The 21,391-nt window shown below is 43.4% G+C and overlaps 1 protein-coding gene across 9 annotated transcripts in view; it reads left to right on the top strand.

Annotated features, from left to right (window-relative positions):
- The window catches only part of PRKAG2 (protein kinase AMP-activated non-catalytic subunit gamma 2), a 272,371-nt gene that overhangs the window by 247,429 nt on the left and 3,551 nt on the right, over nt 1-21,391 (top strand). For 6 of the 9 annotated variants that reach the window (XM_073238187.1, XM_073238188.1, XM_073238189.1 and 3 more), the window contains 7 exons: nt 5,072-5,117; nt 7,555-7,609; nt 8,632-8,758; nt 11,393-11,558; nt 11,860-11,897; nt 13,127-13,273; nt 16,075-16,168. In XM_073238187.1, the coding sequence (XP_073094288.1) occupies nt 5,072-5,117; nt 7,555-7,609; nt 8,632-8,758; nt 11,393-11,558; nt 11,860-11,897; nt 13,127-13,273; nt 16,075-16,168 (673 nt within the window). The remainder of the gene's footprint in view (nt 1-5,071; nt 5,118-7,554; nt 7,610-8,631; nt 8,759-11,392; nt 11,559-11,859; nt 11,898-13,126; nt 13,274-16,074; nt 16,169-21,391) is intronic. The other 3 variants (XM_073238191.1, XM_073238193.1, XM_073238190.1) reach the window with 1 other exon arrangement.

Below are 21,391 nucleotides of genomic sequence, written 5' to 3' on the forward strand. Positions count from 1 at the left end.
TAACACCGCCGTAAGTCTCCGCTCTCAAGATATTTTTGCCTCCTGCTTAATAGCAGGTCTGAAAAAGGCAGCTCATAAAGTAGTCGATTTTCAAAAACTCCAAGACATAATTCAAAAGAGAGATGAAACCCCCTCTGAGTTCTTAGACAGACTCACTCAAGCCCTATTACAGCATACCAGCCTGGACCCAGAAACACCTGAAGGAAGACATGTCCTTATGACATACTTCCTAGCTCAAAGCTACCCCGACATTAAAGCTAAACTCAAAAAGTTAGAACAGGGCCCCATTACCCCACAGACTGAGATCCTAACAGTGGCCTTTAAAGTCTTCCACAACCAGGAGGAGGAGAAAGAACGCCGTAAACAAAAGGCTGATCAGGCCAATTTCCAAATGTTGGCCCAGCTGATAAAACCACAACCTGGGCGCCCCTCTACAAACAAGCCCCCCCAGGAGCTTGTTTCAAGTGTGGAAAAGAGGGACATTGGTCAAGGGCGTGCCCCTCCCCCAGATCTCCTACCACCCCATGCCCCAGATGCCACAAAAAGGGCCACTGGGGGTCTGATTGCCCAACCACCCGAAGGGGAGGCTGGACGAACAACCCCCATCCTAAACCTGCCGTAGTGGGGCTGGCAGAAGAAGATTGATGGGGCCCGGGGGCTTCTCGCCCGACCATTTCCATCACCAAACAGGAGCCCAGGGTTACTTTAACAGTAGACGGTCGCCCCATCTCCTTCCTCTTAGATACAGGAGCCACCTTCTCAGTCTTGTGAGAATACCGGGGCCCTACCACGCCAGCCATTACTCCTATAGTCGGGGTAGGAGGTAAACAGATTTTCCATTTAAAACCCCCCCCCCTTTATGCACAATCCAAGACAATCCCATACCTTTCTCCCACTCCTTCCTGGTTATGCCCCAGTGTCCCATCCCTTTACTAAGATGGGACATCCTTTCCCTCCTCCACGTTTCCATAACTATATCCACTCCCACAGCCCCCAGTACTCCCCCCAGTACTCCCTTTCTGATGGCCCTCATAGCCGACGACCCCCCTCTACCCAATGAAAGCTCCGGTTCTGCCCTCATACACCCTGTAAATCCCCATGTTTAGGACATTACAAGCCCCTCCGTGGCCCTATGTCCCCCTGCCTCTATCAAATTACATGACCCCTCTAAGTATATCTGTCAGGCCCAATACCCCCTAACCAGTTCAGCCCTCATAGGCCTCCAACCCATCATTCAAGATCTCTTAAACAAAAATTACCTCAGACCCACTCACTCCCCATTTAATACCCCCATATTATCTGTGAAAAAAAACAACGGATCTTTCCGCCTTGTCCAAGACCTTCGCCTCATCAACATAGCTGTTGTCCCTATCCATCCCTTAGTTCCAAATCCATACAGCCTTTTATCGCAGATCCCTGCCTCGGCTTCCCACTTCAGTCCTAGATCTCAAGGACCCATTTTTCTATCCCTCTAAGCCCCTACTCCCAAGATTTTTTCATCTTCACCTGGACGGACCCATACACAAGACATTCTGAACAACTCACTTGGACAGTTTTGCCACAGAGCTTCCGAGATAGTCCCCATATTTTTAGACAGGTCCTAGCTCAGGACCTCAAACAGTTTCATCATGATCACTCCAAGTCCACCTTATTATAATATATGGACGATCTTCTACTCTGCAGTCTCTCGTGAGAACAGTCTCAACTTGACAGTGCCTCCCTACTTAACCTTCTAGCGTCCAGAAGTTACCGAGTATCCCCCGTCAAAGCTCAAATCTCTTCCCCTTCTGTCACTTACCTCGGATTCCTTCTGTCTCAACAAAGAAAGTCCATTACCTTAGACAGAAAATAGCTCCTCTCTGACCTGCCCATTCCCAAAACCAAGACAGAAATCCTTTCCTTTCTAAGCCTAGCTAGATATTTTAGAGCATAGATCCCTAACTTCTCCCTGCTCCCTGTTGGCAAGACCCCTATACGACCTCAGCAAGAGCCCCCCTAAAGAACCATTATCCTCCTCACCCCGACACTCCTTCATTAAGCTCCGTCAAGCCCTTGTGGAAGCCCCAGCTCTCCATCTTCCTGATTTGTCGAAGCCCTTCTCATTATACATCCATGAGAGGTCCAGTCAAGCTCTAAGAGTCCTAGGCCAATATTATGGCCCATCCTTTGCCCCAGTAGCTTATCTCTCCAAGCAACTAGACCCCACAGTCTGGGATGGGCCCCCTGCCTACGAGCATTAGCCGCTAGACAGCTCTTGCAGAAAGAATCTCATAAACTGACATTCAGGGCGCCCCTTACCATTCTGTCCCCACATCACCTAAAAAATCTCTTAACCTACAAAAGTTTACAGACTCTCCCTCCCTCCAGACTCCTGACCTTACTGTCCTCTTTCCTCCAAAATCCCATTCACCCCCTTTGCCATCCATACCTGAATCATGACTTTTTCCTCCTTTACTGCTCTGTTGCTTTTTTCCTCATTCTTATTGTCTTCCCCGCCACCCCAGCCTCCTTTGTATAGTGACTCAAAGTCAGACAGACTTACACACAGCATCAAACAAAAGTTACTGCCCTCATTGCCACACCAGACTGCCCTCTGAAAAGCTGCTCTGAGCCTTTATACCTCCACTTTCCTCCCTCCACCGAAGTGTTCACTAGCAGCTCCCCTTATTCTCCCCACCTCTGCTTCCTCTGTGACCAAAAACAAGCCTATTGCAGGCGATGGCCAGACACCTACGGGGGATGTCCCTACTGGTCTTGCGCCATTCACTACATGGGTAACTCCCGGTACCCACAGTATTACTCCTCCAACCGTTTCATGAAATATCCCAACGGCTCATTCTCCTTATCAATCCCAGATCCCTGGGACTCTTGATGAGCTGCCAGAGTCACAGCCTCAGTTTACTATGGGGGGTGGGTCCTCGACCCCCCACGGTACCCTTCATATCTCTCAAAAGTATGTTCCCTCTCATTCCCAGATCTCTCAAGTTGCTTCAGATAGCAGACATTCTGAAAAAGTCATTGTCCAAACTCTTGACGGCGCCTCTTCATCTTCTTATCCCCGCCCCTCTCCCCATTTCTCCTACTCTTCATTACAGCTCATTCAGGACACCACCATCTTTCTCAACCACACCTTTAACACCGCCAATTGTTTCTTGTGCGCATCACTACAGCGCCCACTGCTGGCCGCCGTGCCCCTTAATATTTCCAACTACTCCTTCCATGCAGAAAGACAAACTCTCTGCCCCCTGACAGACATACTCCTATGAGAACCAGAATACGCAGATAATCTCACCATCCACCACTGTGTAGGCCCGACTCCACCCCCCTCCAGCGCACTTCACTGCCTCTCTATCTACACCCCTACCTCCGGCTCTAAGACTTTTATGCAACCGGTTCACTTCTTTTAGTGTAATGGCAGTCTTTTCAACTCACTGCCTCTCAACTCCGATACACCCTGCATTCTCGTCACCCTAATCCCACAGTTAACACTTTACAGCATGGCAGAATTCCTTGAGCTCCAACCTCCCTTGCCCTCGTGCACAAAAAGAGCTGCTTTCCTTCCCATCATGGTCAGTAGCTCTTTGATCACCTCAGCCATTGGGGCAGGGTTTTCAGGAGAAGCCTTGGGTCACTCTCTATGGGCAGTTAGAGATGTCAACGCCAAACTTGAGGGAGCCCTGACATCCACTGCCGATTCTCTAGCCTCTCTCCAAAGACAGGTCACTTCGCTAGCTAAAGTCACCCTTCAAAACCGGCGGGCCCTAGATCTGCTTACAGCCGAGAAGGGCGGCACCTGCGTCTTCCTCTGAGAAGAGTGCTGCTATTACACCAACGAGTCCGGCATTGTAGAAACTGACATTACCAAACTCACCGCTTGCCTCCAGCCTCCACTCTGCTTCCAATTCCAACCCATTCTCTTCAATACTAACAAACCCCCTCCTTACCTGGCTCTGGCCCATTGCAGGCCCCATAATAATCATTCTTCTCGCCTGTCTCTTCTTACCCTGTATAATAAAGTTCATCAAATCCCAAGTCGGAAAAATCTCTAATCAAGCTTTCAACCAGCTTTTACTCAGGAACTACCAGCTTCTGGCCACAGAAGATCCCTCACCCTCAGGTGACCTCCTCACCACACGCTGAGATGGACCCCTCTCTCCACTGGAAACTGTTCCTGGAAACAATGGCCGCAGACGCCTGGCTCCTGACACCCATATCCTCTTGGCACCATTGGAATCAACAGGTCCTCAACCTATGGTTACAGGGAACCTTCATTGATTTCCAAACCTGAAGAAGTCCACACCTACTCGTCCTTACTGTGGGGAGTCCTATCAACCCTTTCCTCCCAATCCTCAAGCCCTCACTCCCTTCTCCGCCCCTGTTCAGCAGGAAGCAGCCAGAGAGAAAGCAACGTCCACAAACCCATAGAGGAGAAAGGGGGGAATGAAGGGTCCCCACCAGTAAGATGGCAAACTTCCGGCTTCTCTTCGGGGTCCTAGGTTCCCGCCGGCGCCACCTGAAGCCCAATCACCTCTCGCCCCCCTCCCAATCCCAGCACCGAGCCACCAGCCACCAGCCCCGTAGAAGTGACACCTCAATCAATTCATGCCCCTTCCTATATAATCCATCACCTTTCCCTAATAAAGCGGAACTCTCCGGTGAATTGCTGCTGTGTGTCGCTCCTTTCCTTTCATTACATGTCCTGGGAAACCAAAAAGGTCATTTGACTCACTTTATCATGATACTCACTTCATTGTGGTGATCCGCAGCCCTACCCACAGTATCTCTGAGATATGCTCATGTATGTCTGAGTATGTTTTAAAATGCAAGTGTCTCAGAAATTTTCAAATTAAATTGATGGAAATGTATTCTGGTTTTACTATGTTTTAAATTTATAAAACATTTATCTTCAAAGAAATGTAGAACATTTTATGTTTCTAATTTATATTTTCAATTTTTCTGAATTGTTTTTTTCCTTCTGCTGACCATGGAACTCAACAGTTATGAAATAATTACTCGTTTTCTTATGATGTGTATGTTACCATTTGTAAATAAGAGTTTTTCTTATTTGCAGGTACAGATTTATGAATTAGAGGAACATAAGATTGAAACATGGAGGGGTAAGCACTATTGGAAGTTAAAAATCTCTTACTATCAGGAAAAAAGTGTTCAGGCATGTAAAATATGTTTTAATTTTACAGATTCTTTTCTTTCTGATTAATAAACTACATTAATTAAAACATTTACTTCTAATTTTTGATAGTATACCATGGATAAACATCCATTCTGTTTGTTTTTAGACATGATAGAGAAACAATCACAAGTCTGCAAATATAAAGAAGAGTAAAGCTCACCCCCCTCCATGGGGCCACCATTCCCTACTAAGTACCCTCCAAAATTTGCCTTTGTATAGAAAACACACCAAAGGAATGTTTAAGATTAACAAAAGCAAGGATCTGTTCTTATTTAAATTTAGTAGTTATTTCTTTACAAAATATGGAGAAACATAGAACAAGTGGGCCTTAAACTAGATGATTTGGTCAAATAACATGAAAATAACTCGCAACTTTGCTTTCTTTTGTTTGTAAGTTGAAGTTCACAATACTCTTCTGAAATGGAGCCCTCTTTTTAATCATAATGTCACAGTTGTGAACTTGCTCTTTCCTAAGAGGTCCATGGGCTGAATAGGTGTAGAGGTGCTAAGGACACGTCAATAGGAATATAAATACAAGCCTGGGGTGGCAGTGGCTGAAGGTGAAGCCCTTAGGGTGCTCAGGGAAAGGCCTGGAGAGAAGTGGAGGGACCAGTTAAAGAAAAATTTTGGATTTAAAATTGTAATTTAGCTTTGTACTTCCCACAATTTGCTTGGAATTGATGCCAGGGTTCTTGTTTGCGGAGCCGAAGAACGAGCTTCACAAACAGTCAAGGTAGGAGAGCGAGGGGCAGGCTTTTATTTAGAGATACAGTGAAGGGACAGAGCTCCCGGCTCACGGCAGGAGGGGACAAGAGAGTCCGTGTTGGTGCGTTGGCTAGGGGTTTTATAGGCAGTTGAGGATTTTTCGAGAACGTGAAAAAGAGTTTAGGGGTGTAGACTTTTTAAGTGGGCCCTGAATATTAAAAATTAACTTAACATAAGGAATTTCCTGCCTTGGTTTCTCTCCGGGACGTCCTGGCACCTGGGTCCGGGAGCATATCAAAAGGCCGCTTGCTCAGCTCCCAAGGTGGGCCGAGGTATTGTCTACTTGCTAAAGAATCTTGCCTCTTGAACTTCCTGGGTGTTAAAATGCAGTCTTATCTTCAAGATGGGATTCTTCCTGCCTTTTACTATGCCGTCTACAGCTGGGTCTGCATGCTAAGTTAGTTGCCCAGTTTGCAGAATCACCTAGTCAAGTCTGAAGGAGGAAAGACAGCACATAGGCCTGGGCCTTTTAGCATGCTAAAGTGAATCTTCCACATGGTTACAAATGTTTAGCATAATAAAACGTGTGCTACTCTTCTTTATCTGGGGAACATTAACTGATTTCACTGGAGAATGATGATTCTAGAGCTCAATGTTTAACATAGAGTTTTAGCAGGGGGATTTCCTTGCGTGTAGTTACATTGCTCTGACTGCAAATATCCCGCCCTGCCCCCTCCAGAGGCCCTCACCCTTCTCTGACTACATCCATGGTCCCTGTCTCAGAATGATAAGCAACCTTTGTAACTGGATGCAGTATCTGAGCATCCGTTAGAATTCTCTGTAAAGAGCAAAGGGCTCGTAATTCCGTGTGCCCTAGAAGTTCACTGAGTAGTACTGGATTTGTGATGGCTTTGTCAAGTCCAACTAAACAAGGCCAGCATGGGATCCATATCTCAGCACTATTGTAAGTGAAAATATAACAACCCCAAGACAAGACACTTGTTACCAAATTCTGCTGCGTAACTAATGTTAGATCAAGGCTTAAGTGTATTTACGTTTTGACATTCCATCACGTTTGGTAGTGATGATAATGTTGAGGTATTCTTGAATGCCTTCTGTATAGAAACTTCAGTAAAGCAAATTAAGTACAGTTGATCTTTACAGAGATAATGTCTGCATACTGCAAGGATCCCCAAGGTGCAGATTATGAGCATTCATTTGGTACAATAAAACTTCAGAACATTTGTAATACAGAATTTGTTATAACATTTGTTTTATCTTTTAACTTACGAAAATCAGTTCAAAAGGGTTTCCTAAATGCTTCATGTCTTGAGGGTGATAGTGACTTGGTAGCATGCTAGTGGCCTCTGCTGGTATTGCTCTTCTATCAGATTTCTTGACTTCAGATTTTTACATCTGTTGTAATACTGTTTTTAAATGTTTACGTTCTCCACAAAGGCAACATCCTGAAAACAATTTGTAAGTTGTTAAAATAGCCCGTAACTGTAATCGACATAATAGTTTTCAGTAAATTAATTTGATTTGTGTTTTTAATCCTTCTAATTGTTGTCTATAAATTGAAGGTTATTTTAATTTATGTGATAATTGCAAACAACAGATGTGTTACTAATTACATTATTTTCTTTCTATAAATGCAGAGCTTTATTTACAAGAAACATTTAAGCCTTTAGTGAATATATCTCCAGATGCAAGGTAAACTTGTAAAGTTTCTTCCTTTGAAAACATCCATTCAGATTCATCAGTTTGGTTACCATGACTGATAGATTGATGATGGATTTTTTTTTTATCTAGATAGGGGCTAACCTCCTTAATTCCAAATTATTAAATTTAGAGACAATACAAAACATAGCCACTGTTGGTCCAAAGGACTGGTAATAGACTTTGAAGAAGGTCAGACTAAGCAGTTTTAGAATCCAGATCACCTGCAGCAGAAAGCATCTTCGGGAGCTTGTGAAAATGGCAGATTCCTAGGCTCTGCCCCTGACCTATGCAGTCAGTCTGGGGGTGGACAGTGCCCAGAAATGTGTATTAACACAACTCCCCCAGAGGTTCTGACACACAATGTTGAAAGATGAGTCTCCATGAGACTTTGGTCCGAGGTGGGCAGAAGAATGAGCTGCGCTTTGATCTAAGCCTGCTGGGATGGCTCTGACACGTTTCCATGTTGTAAGAAAGCATTCTTAAAGCCTTAGAGCACCAGCAAGAAAAAGCGGAATATTGCGGTCTGTTATATTATTTCCAAGTCCCCAAAAAACAGATACACCGCCCCCTCATGCCTTCTTTTTGGCAGTCACAGGAGGCCAGAGCGGCCCAGAGGGGGGCTGAGCAACGGAGCGGCCAGGGAGCTGCACGGAGTCCGAGCCGCCAGCCCGGGGGCCACACCACAGTTCCCCACTGTTGGTGGTATTGTTTCTTAGCTTTCCAAGGGTTCAGCTTGTCATTTCTCTAAAGCATTGAATGCATTATTTAAAAACTGCTCTTAGAGATTTGTAGCTCACACTTGTATTTGAGATTAACAGAGATTGTGAAAAATCAAAAAATTTGCTGAGATCTCCAATTTAAAACTTTTCCAAAAAAAAAAACTGTTTTAAGTCGATCAACCTTTTTCTTATTGTAATACAAAAACACTGAAAATGCTTTTAAAGCAGGGGTGGTCCAAAGCTTTCTAATTTTTCTCTAAAGCCTCCTAACAACTTTAATGGCTTTTCCCGCAGCCTCTTCGATGCTGTATACTCGTTGATCAAAAATAAAATCCACAGATTGCCAGTTATTGACCCTATCAGTGGGAATGCACTTTATATACTTACCCACAAAAGAATCCTCAAGTTCCTCCAGCTTTTTGTAAGTAGTTTTTAGTGTTTTTAAAGAAATATTTACTTCAAGTAAATTGGCTCCTGTTTCCCTCAGTAGAAGAAATTGTTAGCTTTGAGGTCTCCATTTCTAAACTTCAGTTTCTCAGCTTACTACTACTTGGATTGTACATTCTCAAAGTTGGTTCCAATTAAAAAGCAATCACCTGTCAGTGCAAGTATCAAAATAACTGAAAAACTGGAATTCTCTATTTAAATGAGAATATTTTACCACCTAAATCATGAGGGCAATAAAATAGTTTGCAAGTCAGTCTAGTTAACAGAACTGCTATACAAAGATAAATTGAGCCAACATTTATAGCAAGTTGCCTTACGGTGCTTCACTGGTATCAGTTTTGGAAACCTATTCAAAAAATACTGTGCCCAGGATTGTATCACTAGCAGCAGTAATAGAAAAACCCAAAGCAAATCAACTGTGGCGAGAGGATACCATGTTGGTCCAAATTAGGGCTGTGTTTTCCTTAGGTTTTCTCCACTGCGTGTGAAATGAGACGGCTTCATCATCATTCCAAGCTTAGAACCTGCTTGTCAGCAGTACCGAGAGAGGCTCAGAAGGACCAGAGCATTTTCAAGAGTGTGGTGCTTTCAGTTGCAGTCAGGGATCTGAGACTGAGTAACTGGTCAGCCAGGACCAGTAGGAGGCCTCATTCGTAGGTCACGAGATGATTTGGAAAGCCCTTTTTTTTTTTTTAAGAAAAAAATGTACATCAACTTAGGTTTCCCTCTTCCTTCCCTACAGCTTCAGGTAAGGGAACACGATAGCCTTTAGGGGAAGCCAGGAGCCAGGCTGCTGGCCCAGGGGTGCTGCCCCGCTGACTGGACAGAAGCACAGAGGGGTCAGTGATGAGGGAAGTGCCTTGTCCATCAAACCAAGCCTATCTTCAAGTAGTTTACATGTAAATGTAACACTCTTCATGGTTAAATAAATGCCAAGAAAAGGTAGGAAGGAGAATAGGAATTTACGAGAAAGCATGAAGTTTGGTAAAGTGGCAGTGCAGGGAGGGAGACTGAAGCCTCAGTGATGTTGGGGTCAGACTTGGCATCTGTCCTGCAGGCACTTAGTCACCTCAGCAGTGCAACTTAACAGGGCCCAGGGTGGGTGGCGGGTTCAGGCCGTGCCAGGCTTAGCTCACCTACCTGCTAGTCACCTTAAATCTCAGCCGTGAGAGCTCAACCCTGCTAAGCACTTAGGATGTGTCGGGCACTGTCGTGAGTGCCTCAGGTGACACAACAGTCCTCCTGCACCCTCTCAGGTAGGTCTTTTTATCAGTCCCCTTCGGTGGGTGATGAATCTCAGCAAGGCTGACAGCCTTTGCCACGTTACCGCTGGCGGCAGCGTGGCACCTGCCCCTGCAGCCTCTCAGCCTCTAAGGCTCTCCCGCCCCCCCAGGCCACACTGTGGTTCTGTGTAGAGGCACCTGGCTCGGGGTGAAACATGCCCCAGTGTCCCAGCTGTTACGGTCCTGGCCCATTTTCATGGCTGCACTGCCACAGGGGAGCAGGAACAGTTTGAGACAAGCCTTTGGGATCTTTCTCTTCTGTAAGAAGTAGAAGAGGGTGCCTCTGCCTTATATTTGGGCCAATATGGTAATTAGAATCATGCTATTAGAATATTCAGCTAGAGGTTTTCAGATAAAAATACAGAACTTTAAATAAATTTCAGAACCTGACTTGTACTGAGTTGAGATCATTTTCCGAAAGGAAGCAGCATTACCCTGGAGAAGTTTGGCAGCCAGCCTAAGCGGACAGTGCGGAGCAGGGCTTATCCTGCGTCAGGGTGGCCTAGATGACCTAATAGGTCTTTCTTTTTTTTCTCTAAATTTCTAGGATTCTCATGATTTGAATATTGATGAACTCTTTGACTTGAACATTTTGTTTCTTCTAATTGTTCATCTTTTCCTGATAATTATAAGGTACACCAGGAGGATGGAATCGACTATACCCTTTATAAAAGGTGGATCTTTGAAACCGTAGACCTTACTTTGTTTTAGTCAAACACCATCCTAGACTTCTCTGGCTTCTCCCTCCTCCTTTAAAACAGCCTGTGAAAAGAAAAGTGAACTTTTAAAGGTTCTTGTGATTCTGTTCAGTTGGCTTGTTCTTTGTTCCCAGTAGAAACAATTGGAGCCCCCCAAAGGAGGGTGCGGGGTGTGAGGTGGGATGGTGTGAGGACTAGCCTAGCAGCAGCTCAGACAGGCACCTCGAAACGCTTAGAGTTTGCAAATGTGTGGGTTCTTGGTACTATTTAGGGATGACCGCAGGCCCAGGAACTTAATGTGAATAATCAAGAATAAAGGATTCTTGGTGGCTCACAGGTCTTACTATGCAAACAGACCTGTTGTTGCCTTCTGTCCACTTTCTCAGCGGGTAATGGGGAAAATGTTACGTTACCGCTTTGTGTATTTCACTAAGCACAGGCATATAAGCTGGTTTGAAGAAAAGATACAATTCTTATATGTAATATTTTCATATTAATTCCACCTTCTAAGTAGAATGTTAGAGGAGACTCATTCGTTGTACATAGTTTTTCATTCAACTGTGGACATGTGAACATTAAAAAGGTCTGTCTTGGCTCTAGAGCATTGGTATTTCTCTCCCCGTTTAGATGTCTGATATGCCAAAGCCTGCCTTCATGAAGCAGAACCTGGCTGCCCTTGGCATCGGGACGTACCACAATATCGCCTTCATTCACCCGGACACGCCCATCATCAAAGCCCTGAATGTCTTTGTAGAAAGACGCGTGTCAGCCTTGCCTGTTGTGGACGAGTCAGGTCTGTGGGTGCGGCCATGCGGCTGAGCAGAAACAGCCTAGCCTATCAGATAAGTGGGGGAGAGGAAAATTCAGATAACAGTGAATAAGCTCGGCACTAAGCAGCACTCGGGGTGATAACAACGTTCAACTGGTTTACCTTCACGTTTTCCGTTACAGTGTGATCTCATGTCCATATTAAAAATAGACAAGCTAATTTTATTAAGCAGTATTTAACTCCTAGTGACTGCTTAGTTAAGATTGATTTTAAATGTTCCTTTTTGTTTCTAAGACATCTTTCTAACATATATTTTCATTTTTAGGAAAAGTTGTAGATATTTATTCCAAATTTGATGTAATTGTAAGTATTTTCATTCTATTAAATCCATCATCTAGAATGCATTTAAAACATATTCATTAATCTGTTTTTGTTTTTTCCCCTAATTTATTTATTCCTAGTTTTTTGGGTATGAGGATCTTATCAGAGAATTCTAGAGATTCGTATAATAATTGTGCTTTTAATGTTCATTGGTTTAGCAGCAAGAAACAATTATAAAACAATTTTGTAATGGTCTTTTCAGGACACAGCTATGGTTTATCCCTGCAACACGTGCACATATTTTAAATGGTCATCTTTCTGTGTGGGAGATGTCACTCTGCCAACAGACGTGTTCAGTACACACAGGAAGTTGTGGATTCCTTGTCTCATACTTCCCATTGTTTGCCGATAGGGAACACCCTTTCTCAAGATGACAGCAACTGTATTACATGGCATTAGAGAAAGTCCTGTTTTTAATTCCTGCTTTAAATCTACAAGGTTGATTTTGGTGCTGCATCTTTCCAGTCCATCCTTTTCCCCCCAATCTTACTAAATGCACTTCCTTAGTTTTACAGTATTTCTGAGAAAGGTACCCTGAAACTTTGATAGCCCCAAATGCATACACCATTTTTGCCATAATACTGACTCCAGCATTAAATACTATTTTGCAGCTGTCTCAGCCCTTTTGTTTCACCCTGTTAACATAACAGACACCAAAAAATACGCCAGTTGGGATTTGTTGAGTGGAACCCTCCAAGATTAATCAGAACCCAAGAAACCATTCAAATCTACGGGTTTATCTAGCCTGTTCTTCCTCCGTGATTACTTGATCCTAATGGGTCTCCTGCAGGCTTCTGAGCAAAAAAACCTTGTGTGTTTTTTTTTGAGCCCCCAGTAGGGGCTGGGGCTCAGAAGAACAGCCCCTTGCTGCGGGTTTTCTAGCCCTGCAGCACTTCACACCCTTCACAAATGCTAGTCTACCTCTCAGAAGACTTCATTCACTCGGGGTATAGAGCCGTAGAGGGTAAGAAAGGGGGACTCCTCGGGAGGATGTGCAGTCACAGTTAGCCAGGTGCTTGATTCAGGTGTGCTTGTACACTTTCACTGTTACTGAGAAGATGGAAAAACAGGACTAATGACATATAAGCTGTGGTACTAAATTAAGGTCAACACTGATGTTTTTTAAAAATCGGGTTGCTTTAAGCTTACTGAATTTGGGTCATTATTAATGTGAACTGAGATGAAAGGATATAATTGTTACTTTTTTACAGAACCTTGCTGCTGAAAAAACATACAATAACCTAGATATCACAGTGACCCAGGCCCTTCAGCACCGTTCGCAGTATTTCGAGGGTGTGGTGAAGTGCAGTAAGCTGGAGATACTGGAGACCATCGTGGACAGGATAGTGAGAGCTGAGGTGAGGCGGCTGGGCCAGGCGTGTTCCCCCACCACCACCACCACCCCCTGCCCTGATGGCGCCACGGAAATTGTGAACCACATGGCAGGCCAGGGGGCAGCCCTCAAGTTCAGGTGCATGGCCCGGTGTCCCTTTTCTGCAACCTGGCACGTCACTTGGCATGTAGGTCATCCATAAATGTTCACTGCGTTTAATCTCTAAGTCCTAGTATCATAGTTGAATCAAATAGTGAGATACTTCCATGGTTTAAAAAGATACACTTGAGAAAATAGCAGGCCAAGAGCTCTGAGCTCCTGGAGAGTGTCTGAATTTAAAGTTAAAAACTTGTCATTACATGGGTTTAACAAAAGGAACAATAAATCAATCAATTCTGATCTTTTTTAAGTTAATTTCCTCTCTTCTGTCCAGTATCTCTCTCCCCTGATAGAGATAAGTCGATGGTCTAGCCTGACCTCAGCACTCCTGTCTCCTTGTACTTACTGCCTATAGGATTTTTGCATCTACTTTGCGTAACACTGTATCTGACTCAGTATACCCAGCCCCCAAATCATCCCTTTCTTGTTAGACAGGAGTAGGAATGCTACCCCGCTTTCCACTCTTAAGGAGTGCAGGATGCAACCACTTCCTTCTGGAACAACCTGTAATTAGGCAAAGTCAATTCATGAGTCTGCATTGATGCTTTTTATTATAAATGCAGGAGTGTGGTCCAAGAACAAAAGGACCCCAGTCTTGTTTAAGCAAACCTTCACATGCTTTCTGCAAGTTACACGCAAGGCAGTGGGTGACATCAGAACACAGCGTCCCTTCCAGGAGAAGCCAGCAGGCCTGCCTTCGCGACGGAGTGCTGAAGGGTCCGTGGCACTGCCGGCTCACCCGCGGCCAGGCCCCCAGCCTCCGCTGCCAGGCTGACAACACGTTTCACCACAATCTCCAGTCTTTCCTTTTTCTGCTTGAATCTACCATATGTCACTACTTCTTTTCCAAAGAGTTTTAACTGGCTTAGGAACACATCTTAAGTTTTTATTAGTGACCTTTGAATTACATACCTTTGTGAAGATCATAAGCAGACATAAGTAAGGTATTCCATCCTAATTTATAAAGACAGTGGACATCCATATGATAGAGTGCTTTATAATGATTAAAAATCATTTTATGGAGAGTATTAGATATAGAAAAACAATGTATTGCTAAGAGAAAAGGCCCAGTAGCATATATAGTATGATGGTGCCAGTAGACGTGTGTATGTGTAGAGGGCCATGTGCTGCAGTACTGACCGTGCTGTCTGCGGCTGCCAGAGGCCTGGGTGGCACAGGGCGCATGGAGAGGGCAGCATGCTCTGTGTCCCTGAGCTCTCTTGTTTGAGTGTTCATCACTCTCAGAAAAAAAGTAATTGGCTTGTCCTTTAAGTTCATCTGGTGACCAGTAGAAATGTCACTGTAATATGGAATAGGTCATTGAGGAAAATAAATAGATGTAATTAAACAGCTCAGGTTATCCATCTTGACCTTTTTCCTCATTAAAATAATTTTTCACCAGGTGATTCCTCACTGGAGGACACAGACTGGTTTTAAGACCAGTTTTTAGCTTCAACATAGTTTGTTAAGAGAAGGGTATATGGTGTCAGCAATGAACCAGTGTATTTATATGACAAATATTGTACTAGCTTTTAGACACCTCAGACAAGTAACATTCTTAAGTTTAGACTCAGCAACAGAGGAGAAGAAAATATTTTTGGTAGTCATTTCTGTGTAGTAGAATTCTGTGGATAAGATGGTTTCCCCTTGACAATTAGTTCAAAAGATAGTTATTTGTCGTTATTGAATGTTAACGAAATCTCTCTAGTATAGAATATAAAGCATTCTGATCCTAGATGTAAACCATCATTATAATTATAGTAATAATTGTGTTATATCACAGGATTATCAAAGAATGTGAGATTTTTTTAAGAGAAACTTTTAAAAGAAATGTATATTGATTGGCATAAGATGACAAGATGATTCTTTTTAACTTGAAGCAAGCTACAGTGTTGGAAGCCTCACCGCACAGTATGACTAGAGACAAAATATAAAGACAGTTCCCCCCACCCTGCCCCGTCTCCTTCCTGTGTCCCCTACCTGGTAGGGAGAGCGACTGTTCCACCTGAAGAGGAGGCCCTCCACCGTGAACCGATGGCACGTGGTTGCCTCAAGCCTCAGTTCTAAAACTTTCACATCAGAGAGGCATGGTGTTGTGCCTCTCCTGGTTTAAGGAGGCTCTGTTATGGTGATACCTCAGAACACGAGCCATTCCTTTATAAGAGCCTTTTTAGTAGAGAGTGAACCATGAACAGAACCTATTTCACTTTATTGTGATTCCTTTATCCTCTGAAGTTACATGAACTTCATGGAGAGAAGAAACAGTAAAAAGCTGGTCCAAGAGTGGAGAACGTAATGCTCATGTGCACGTCGCTCCCATCCGGAACAGGGTCTGAGAATCATTAGAAACTGAGATACGACTTTAACGCACTTATGCGTAAGAATATTATAGCTATATTGTACCTCATGTTTTGAGCTGTATCTTTGATATGTCGATATTTTGAAATTTGGGAACAGCAGAACATAGCCAGCTAACTTTTCTTAAAAGTAATCAAGCATAGGAGCATGGCATCACATCAGAGCCAAAGACCGCGAGGTGGTCAGTACACTCTTTTTTCTCTCATTTGTGGGATGTATTCATTGTATAGTACATGAAAGATTTTTTCGAATATCTATTTTCAAATTTTTAATGCAAACTTACCCCTGTGGCTTTTTCTCTTGTTGCAGGTCCACCGGCTGGTGGTCGTGAATGAAGCAGACAGTATCGTGGGCATCATTTCCCTGTCAGACATTCTGCAGGCCCTGATACTCACACCTGCAGGTATGGTGCCGATTCCTGCCCTTGGCCACAGCGTCCAGGTCCAGCAGGGGGCGGCCAGCCAGCCACTGCTTCTCCACCACCTGCCCCAGACCATGGCTTCTTGGGCATCACTTTGTAAACCCTCTTCATTTTCTCTGTGGTTTTGAAGTTTCACTGTTCTGCCTGGGGTAGAGACAACTGTGTGTGGGAAGTATTCCTACTTAGACACATCCTGTCAGTGCCCAACGGTGCCTGAATGACTGAAGGTTCGTTGGTGTGTTCGTCATAACGTTTTCCATGAGAAAGCTTAAGATCTCCAGTTCTGCTTTATTTTTAGGACTACTGACTGGAAAACATAGGGAAATTCTTTGGGTTCTCACCTCATCTACCCTTGTTTCTTAAAAAGAAAAAAAAAGCTTAGTGGTGTTTGAGTATGTAAATCAAAAGACCTAAATACAAACTTTTTTCCATTGATATGTGTGGAAGTTACATGCCACACAGCCCTGGTGGCTAAACTTTCCCTACCAGAGTCACTCTGAGCTGGCTCCCAGGCCACAGCCCTGGAGCGCACAGGGGCGAGGAGGGGGCTGGGCAAAGGGGGCTTGCGGGCTCTTCCGTGTCCCACATCTAACAGTGAGCGGCGCCCTGAAGGGGTCCTGGGACTGCCAGCGCCCCATCTCTCCCTCGCACCCCTTGTAAGTGCCCACAGCCCAGCTCGGGCCACATGGAGCAAGGCCGAGACACGGCGGCAGGCTGAGTGGCATGTGCTTTGCGCTCTCAGGAGTTAAACATTCAGTATGCGTGCAGTACGGTATTGATTTTTCTTCAGTTCAGAAATCAGTCAACAAGACTAGTTTTATAACTGGTCTATGACCTAAAGACCCCCACCTTAAAGGAATCCCCACCACCAGCAAGAAACATGTCACACCCACTGAGCGAGACCCCAGGGTTCCATCCCAGTGGAGCAGGGCTCCCAGGGGGCTGCAGAGCAGCCCAGGGAAACAGTCCGAAATGTACGCTGTGGGGCGCCAGCCCGTATCTGCCCAATGCATCAGAAAGTCCAGAGATGGGACTGCCTGCATTGTTTGCAGATATCTGAAACTAAGAATAATCTTTTTTTTTTGAGAGGACATCTCTCATATTTATTGATCAAATGGTTGTTAACAACAATAAAATTCTGTATAGGGGAGTCGGCTCAATGCACAATCATTAATCCACCCCAGGCCTAATTCTCATCAGTCTTCAATCTTCTGAAGCATAATGAACAAATTCTTACATGGTGAACAAATTCTTACACAGTGAATAAGTTCTTACATGGCGAACAGTACAAGGGCAGTCATCACAGAAACTTTCAGTTTTGATCACGCATAATGAACTATAAACAATCAGGTCAAATATGAATATTCGTTTGATTTTTATACTTGATTTATATGTGGATCCCACATTTCTCCCTTTATTATTTTTTTTTTATTTTTAATAAAATGCTGAAGTAGTAGGTAGATGCAAGATAAAGGTTGAAAACATAGTTTAGTGTTGTAAGAGAGCAAATTTAGATGATCAGGTGTGTGCCTGTAGACTATGTGTTAATCCAAGCTAGACAAGGGCATTAAAACATCCACAGATGCAGAAGATTTCTCTCAAAACAGGGGGGGTGAGGTTCTAAGCCTCACCTCTGTTGATCCCCAATTTCTCACCTGATGGCCCCCCTGCGACTGTGCCTGTCTTAGGTTGTTCCTCCCTTGAGGAATCTTACCCGTCTCTGGCTAACCAGTCATCTTCCGGGGCCATACAGGGAGATGTAAAGTTGGTAAGTGAGAGAGAAGCCATATTGTTTGAAAAGGTTAGCTTTTTACATCTTTGCAGATTTATGCCCTGTGGCTTCTATGCCCAGCATTTGCCTTGAGGTATCTGTACCACTTGGAGGAATTATGATACTTGGTAAATTCGATATGAGGCACGAATTCTATTTAAGGGTTGTAATTAGGAAGGAAGAAGAAAAGCTATAGAGGTAGCAGACGGAAGAAAACATGGGAGGATTGATTATTTCTTTGACATATCTTCTTGTAGAGTAACTTAAGCATGTATAGGTTTTAAACTACTAATTAAATTGTGCACACACATTAACATAATAGGAATACAGTTACATAACCAAAGCAGATCTATAATCACCAGCCATCTCCAGTGAAGCCAAGAAAACCAGTTAGGCACCCTAGGCATTTGTGAAAATTTGTCTGTGATATGATGGATATTGTCCAACTGTACTTGAACAGTCTGAGAGAAATCAGACAAATTAAAACAACCCATTCCTGGGAACTGTTCACATCCCATATGTTCTTTTAAGAGTAGATAGTCTGTAGTCGTAAGATTTTGGAGCGCTACAACAACTTGCACTTCTCCTAATTCTTGGTTGAGTTCCAACAGTATAGATCCAGTCAAATTTGTTGTTTTACTGAAAGCATAGACCAGCTTAGATATCTCCTTCTTCATTCCCATGGCAAGTCCAGGAACTGGTGGGATGGATGCAGCTACGACTGCAGCAGTGCCTGGATCTTTGTTGAGGTTTTTTGATAATCATCTTCTGGTATGACTCTTCCAGAGAGTGCTGATGTTGGAAGTTCTTCTTCATATCGTATCTTAGTTCATTTTCTGGGTAGCCAAATTAGGCTTTGATCCTCTGTATAAACACAAACAGACCCTTTGCCCACACTTTGATATGCCCTTTATACCATTGTGTAGAACTCATTGGAGGTCACCACACAGGAACTGCTTTTTTTTTTTTAAGAGAAAGGAATATTATCAGAAAAGTGTACCTCCATAGCCAATCATCTGACACCCTTTAAGTGATCAAAATTAAGGATATTTAAAGCATGCATTAATCGTTGATTTACAGTTAGTTTTATTCTATGAAGGAGTAATCCCCCTTTTCTTTTTTTTTTTATCTTTAATCTACACTTACATGAAGAATATTATGTTTACTAGGCTCTCCCCTATACCAGGTCCCCCTATAAACCACTTTACAGTCACTGTCCATCAGCATAGCAAAATGTTGTAGAATCACTACTTGTCTTCTCTGTGTTGTACAGCCCTCCCCTTTCTCCCTCCCCCCCATGCATGCTAATCTTAATACCCCCTTTCTTCTCCCCACCCTTATCCCTCCCTACCCACCCATCCTCCCCAGTCCCTTTCTCTTTGGTACCTGTTAGTCCATTCTTGGGTTCTGTAATTCCGCTGCTGTTTTGTTCCTTCAGTTTTTCCTTTGTTCTTATACTCCACAGATGAGTGAAATCATTTGGTATTTCTCTTTCTCCGCTTGGCCTATTTCACTGAGCATAATACCCTCCAGCTCCATCCATGTTGCTGCAAATGGTAGGATTTACCCTCTTCTTATGGCTGAGTAGTATTCCATTGTGTATATGTACCACATCTTCTTTATCCATTCATCTACCGATGGACATTTAGGTTGCTTCCAATTCTTGGCTATTGTAAATAGTACTGCAATAAACATAGGGGTGCATCTGTCTTTTTCCAACTCGATTGCTGCCTTCTTAGGGTAAATTCCTAGGAGGGGAATTCCTGGGTCAAATGGTAGATCTGTTTTGAGCATTTTGATGAACCTCCATACTGCTTTCCACAATGGTTGAACTAATTTACATTCCCACCAGTAGTGTAGGAGGGTTCCCCTTACTCCACAGCCTCGCCAACATTTGTTGTTGTTTGTCTTTTGGATGGCAGCCATCCTTACTGGTGTGAGGTGATATCTCATTGTAGTTTTAATTTGCATTTCTCTGATAATTAGCGATGTGGAGCATCTTTTCATGTGTCTGTTGGCCATCTGTATTTCTTTTTTGGAGAACTGTCTGTTCAGTTCCTCTGCCCATTTTTTAATTGGATTATTTGTTTTTTGTTTGTTGAGGCGTGTGAGCTCTTTATATATTTTGGACGTCAAGCCTTTATCGGATCTGTCATTTACAAATATATTCTCCCATACTGTAGGGTTCCTTTTTGTTCTGTTGATGGTGTCTTTTGCTGTACAGAAGCTTTTCAGCTTAATATAGTCCCACTTGTTCATTTTTGCTATTGTTTTCCTTGCCTGGGGAGATATGTTCAAGAAGAGGTCACTCATGTTTATGTCTAGGAGGTTTTTGCCTATGTTTTTTTCTAAGAGTTTTATGGTTTCATGACTTACATTCAGGTCTTTGATCCATTTTGAATTTACTTTTGTGTATGGGGTTAGACAATGGTCCAGTTTCATTCTCCTACATGTAGCTGTCCAGTTTTGCCAGCACCATCTGTTGAAGAGACTGTCATTTTACCATTGTATGTCCATGGCTCCTTTATCAAATATTAATTGACCATATATGTTTGGGTTAATGTCTGGAGTCTCTGATCTGTTCCACTGGTCTGTGGCTCTGTTCTTGTGCCAGTACCAAATTGTCTTGATTACTATGGCTTTGTAGTAGAGCTTGAAGTTGGGGAGTGAGATCCCCCCTACTTTATTCTTCTTTCTCAGGATTGCTTTGGCTATTCGGGGTCTTTGGTGTTTCCATATGAATTTTTGAATTATTTGTTCCAGTTCATTGAAGAATGTTGCTGGTAATTTGATAGGGATTGTGTCAAATCTCTATATTGCTTTGGGCAGGATGGCCATTTTGATGATATTAATTCTTCCTAGTCAGGAGCATGGGATGAGTTTCCATTTGTTAGTGTCCCCTTTAATTTCTCTTAAGAGTGACTTGTAGTTTTCAGGGTATAGGTCTTTCACTTCTTTGGTTAGGTTTATTCCTAGGTATTTTATTCTTTTTGATGCAATTGTGAATGGAATTGTTTTCCTGATTTCTCTTTCTATTGGTTCATTGTTAGTGTATAGGAAAGCTACAGATTTCTGTGTGTTAATTTTGTATCCCGCAACTTTGCTGTATTCCGATATCAGTTCTAGTAGTTTTGGAGTGGAGTCTTTAGGGTTTTTTATGTACAATATCATATCATATGCAAATAGTGACAGTTTAACTTCTTCTTTACCAATCTGGATTCCTTGTATTTCTTTGTTTTGTCTGATTGCCGTGGCTAGGACCTCCAGTACTATGTTAAATAACAGTGGGGAGAGTGGGCATCCCTGTCTAGTTCCCGATCTCAGAGGAAAAGCTTTCAGCTTCTCGCTGTTCAGTGTAATGCTGGCTGTGGGTTTATCATATATGGCCTTTATTATGTTGAGGTACTTGCGCTCTATTTCCATTTTGCTGAGAG

Source organism: Manis javanica, chromosome 6 (genome assembly GCF_040802235.1).
Source record: "Manis javanica isolate MJ-LG chromosome 6, MJ_LKY, whole genome shotgun sequence".
Classification (NCBI taxonomy): domain Eukaryota; kingdom Metazoa; phylum Chordata; class Mammalia; order Pholidota; family Manidae; genus Manis; species Manis javanica.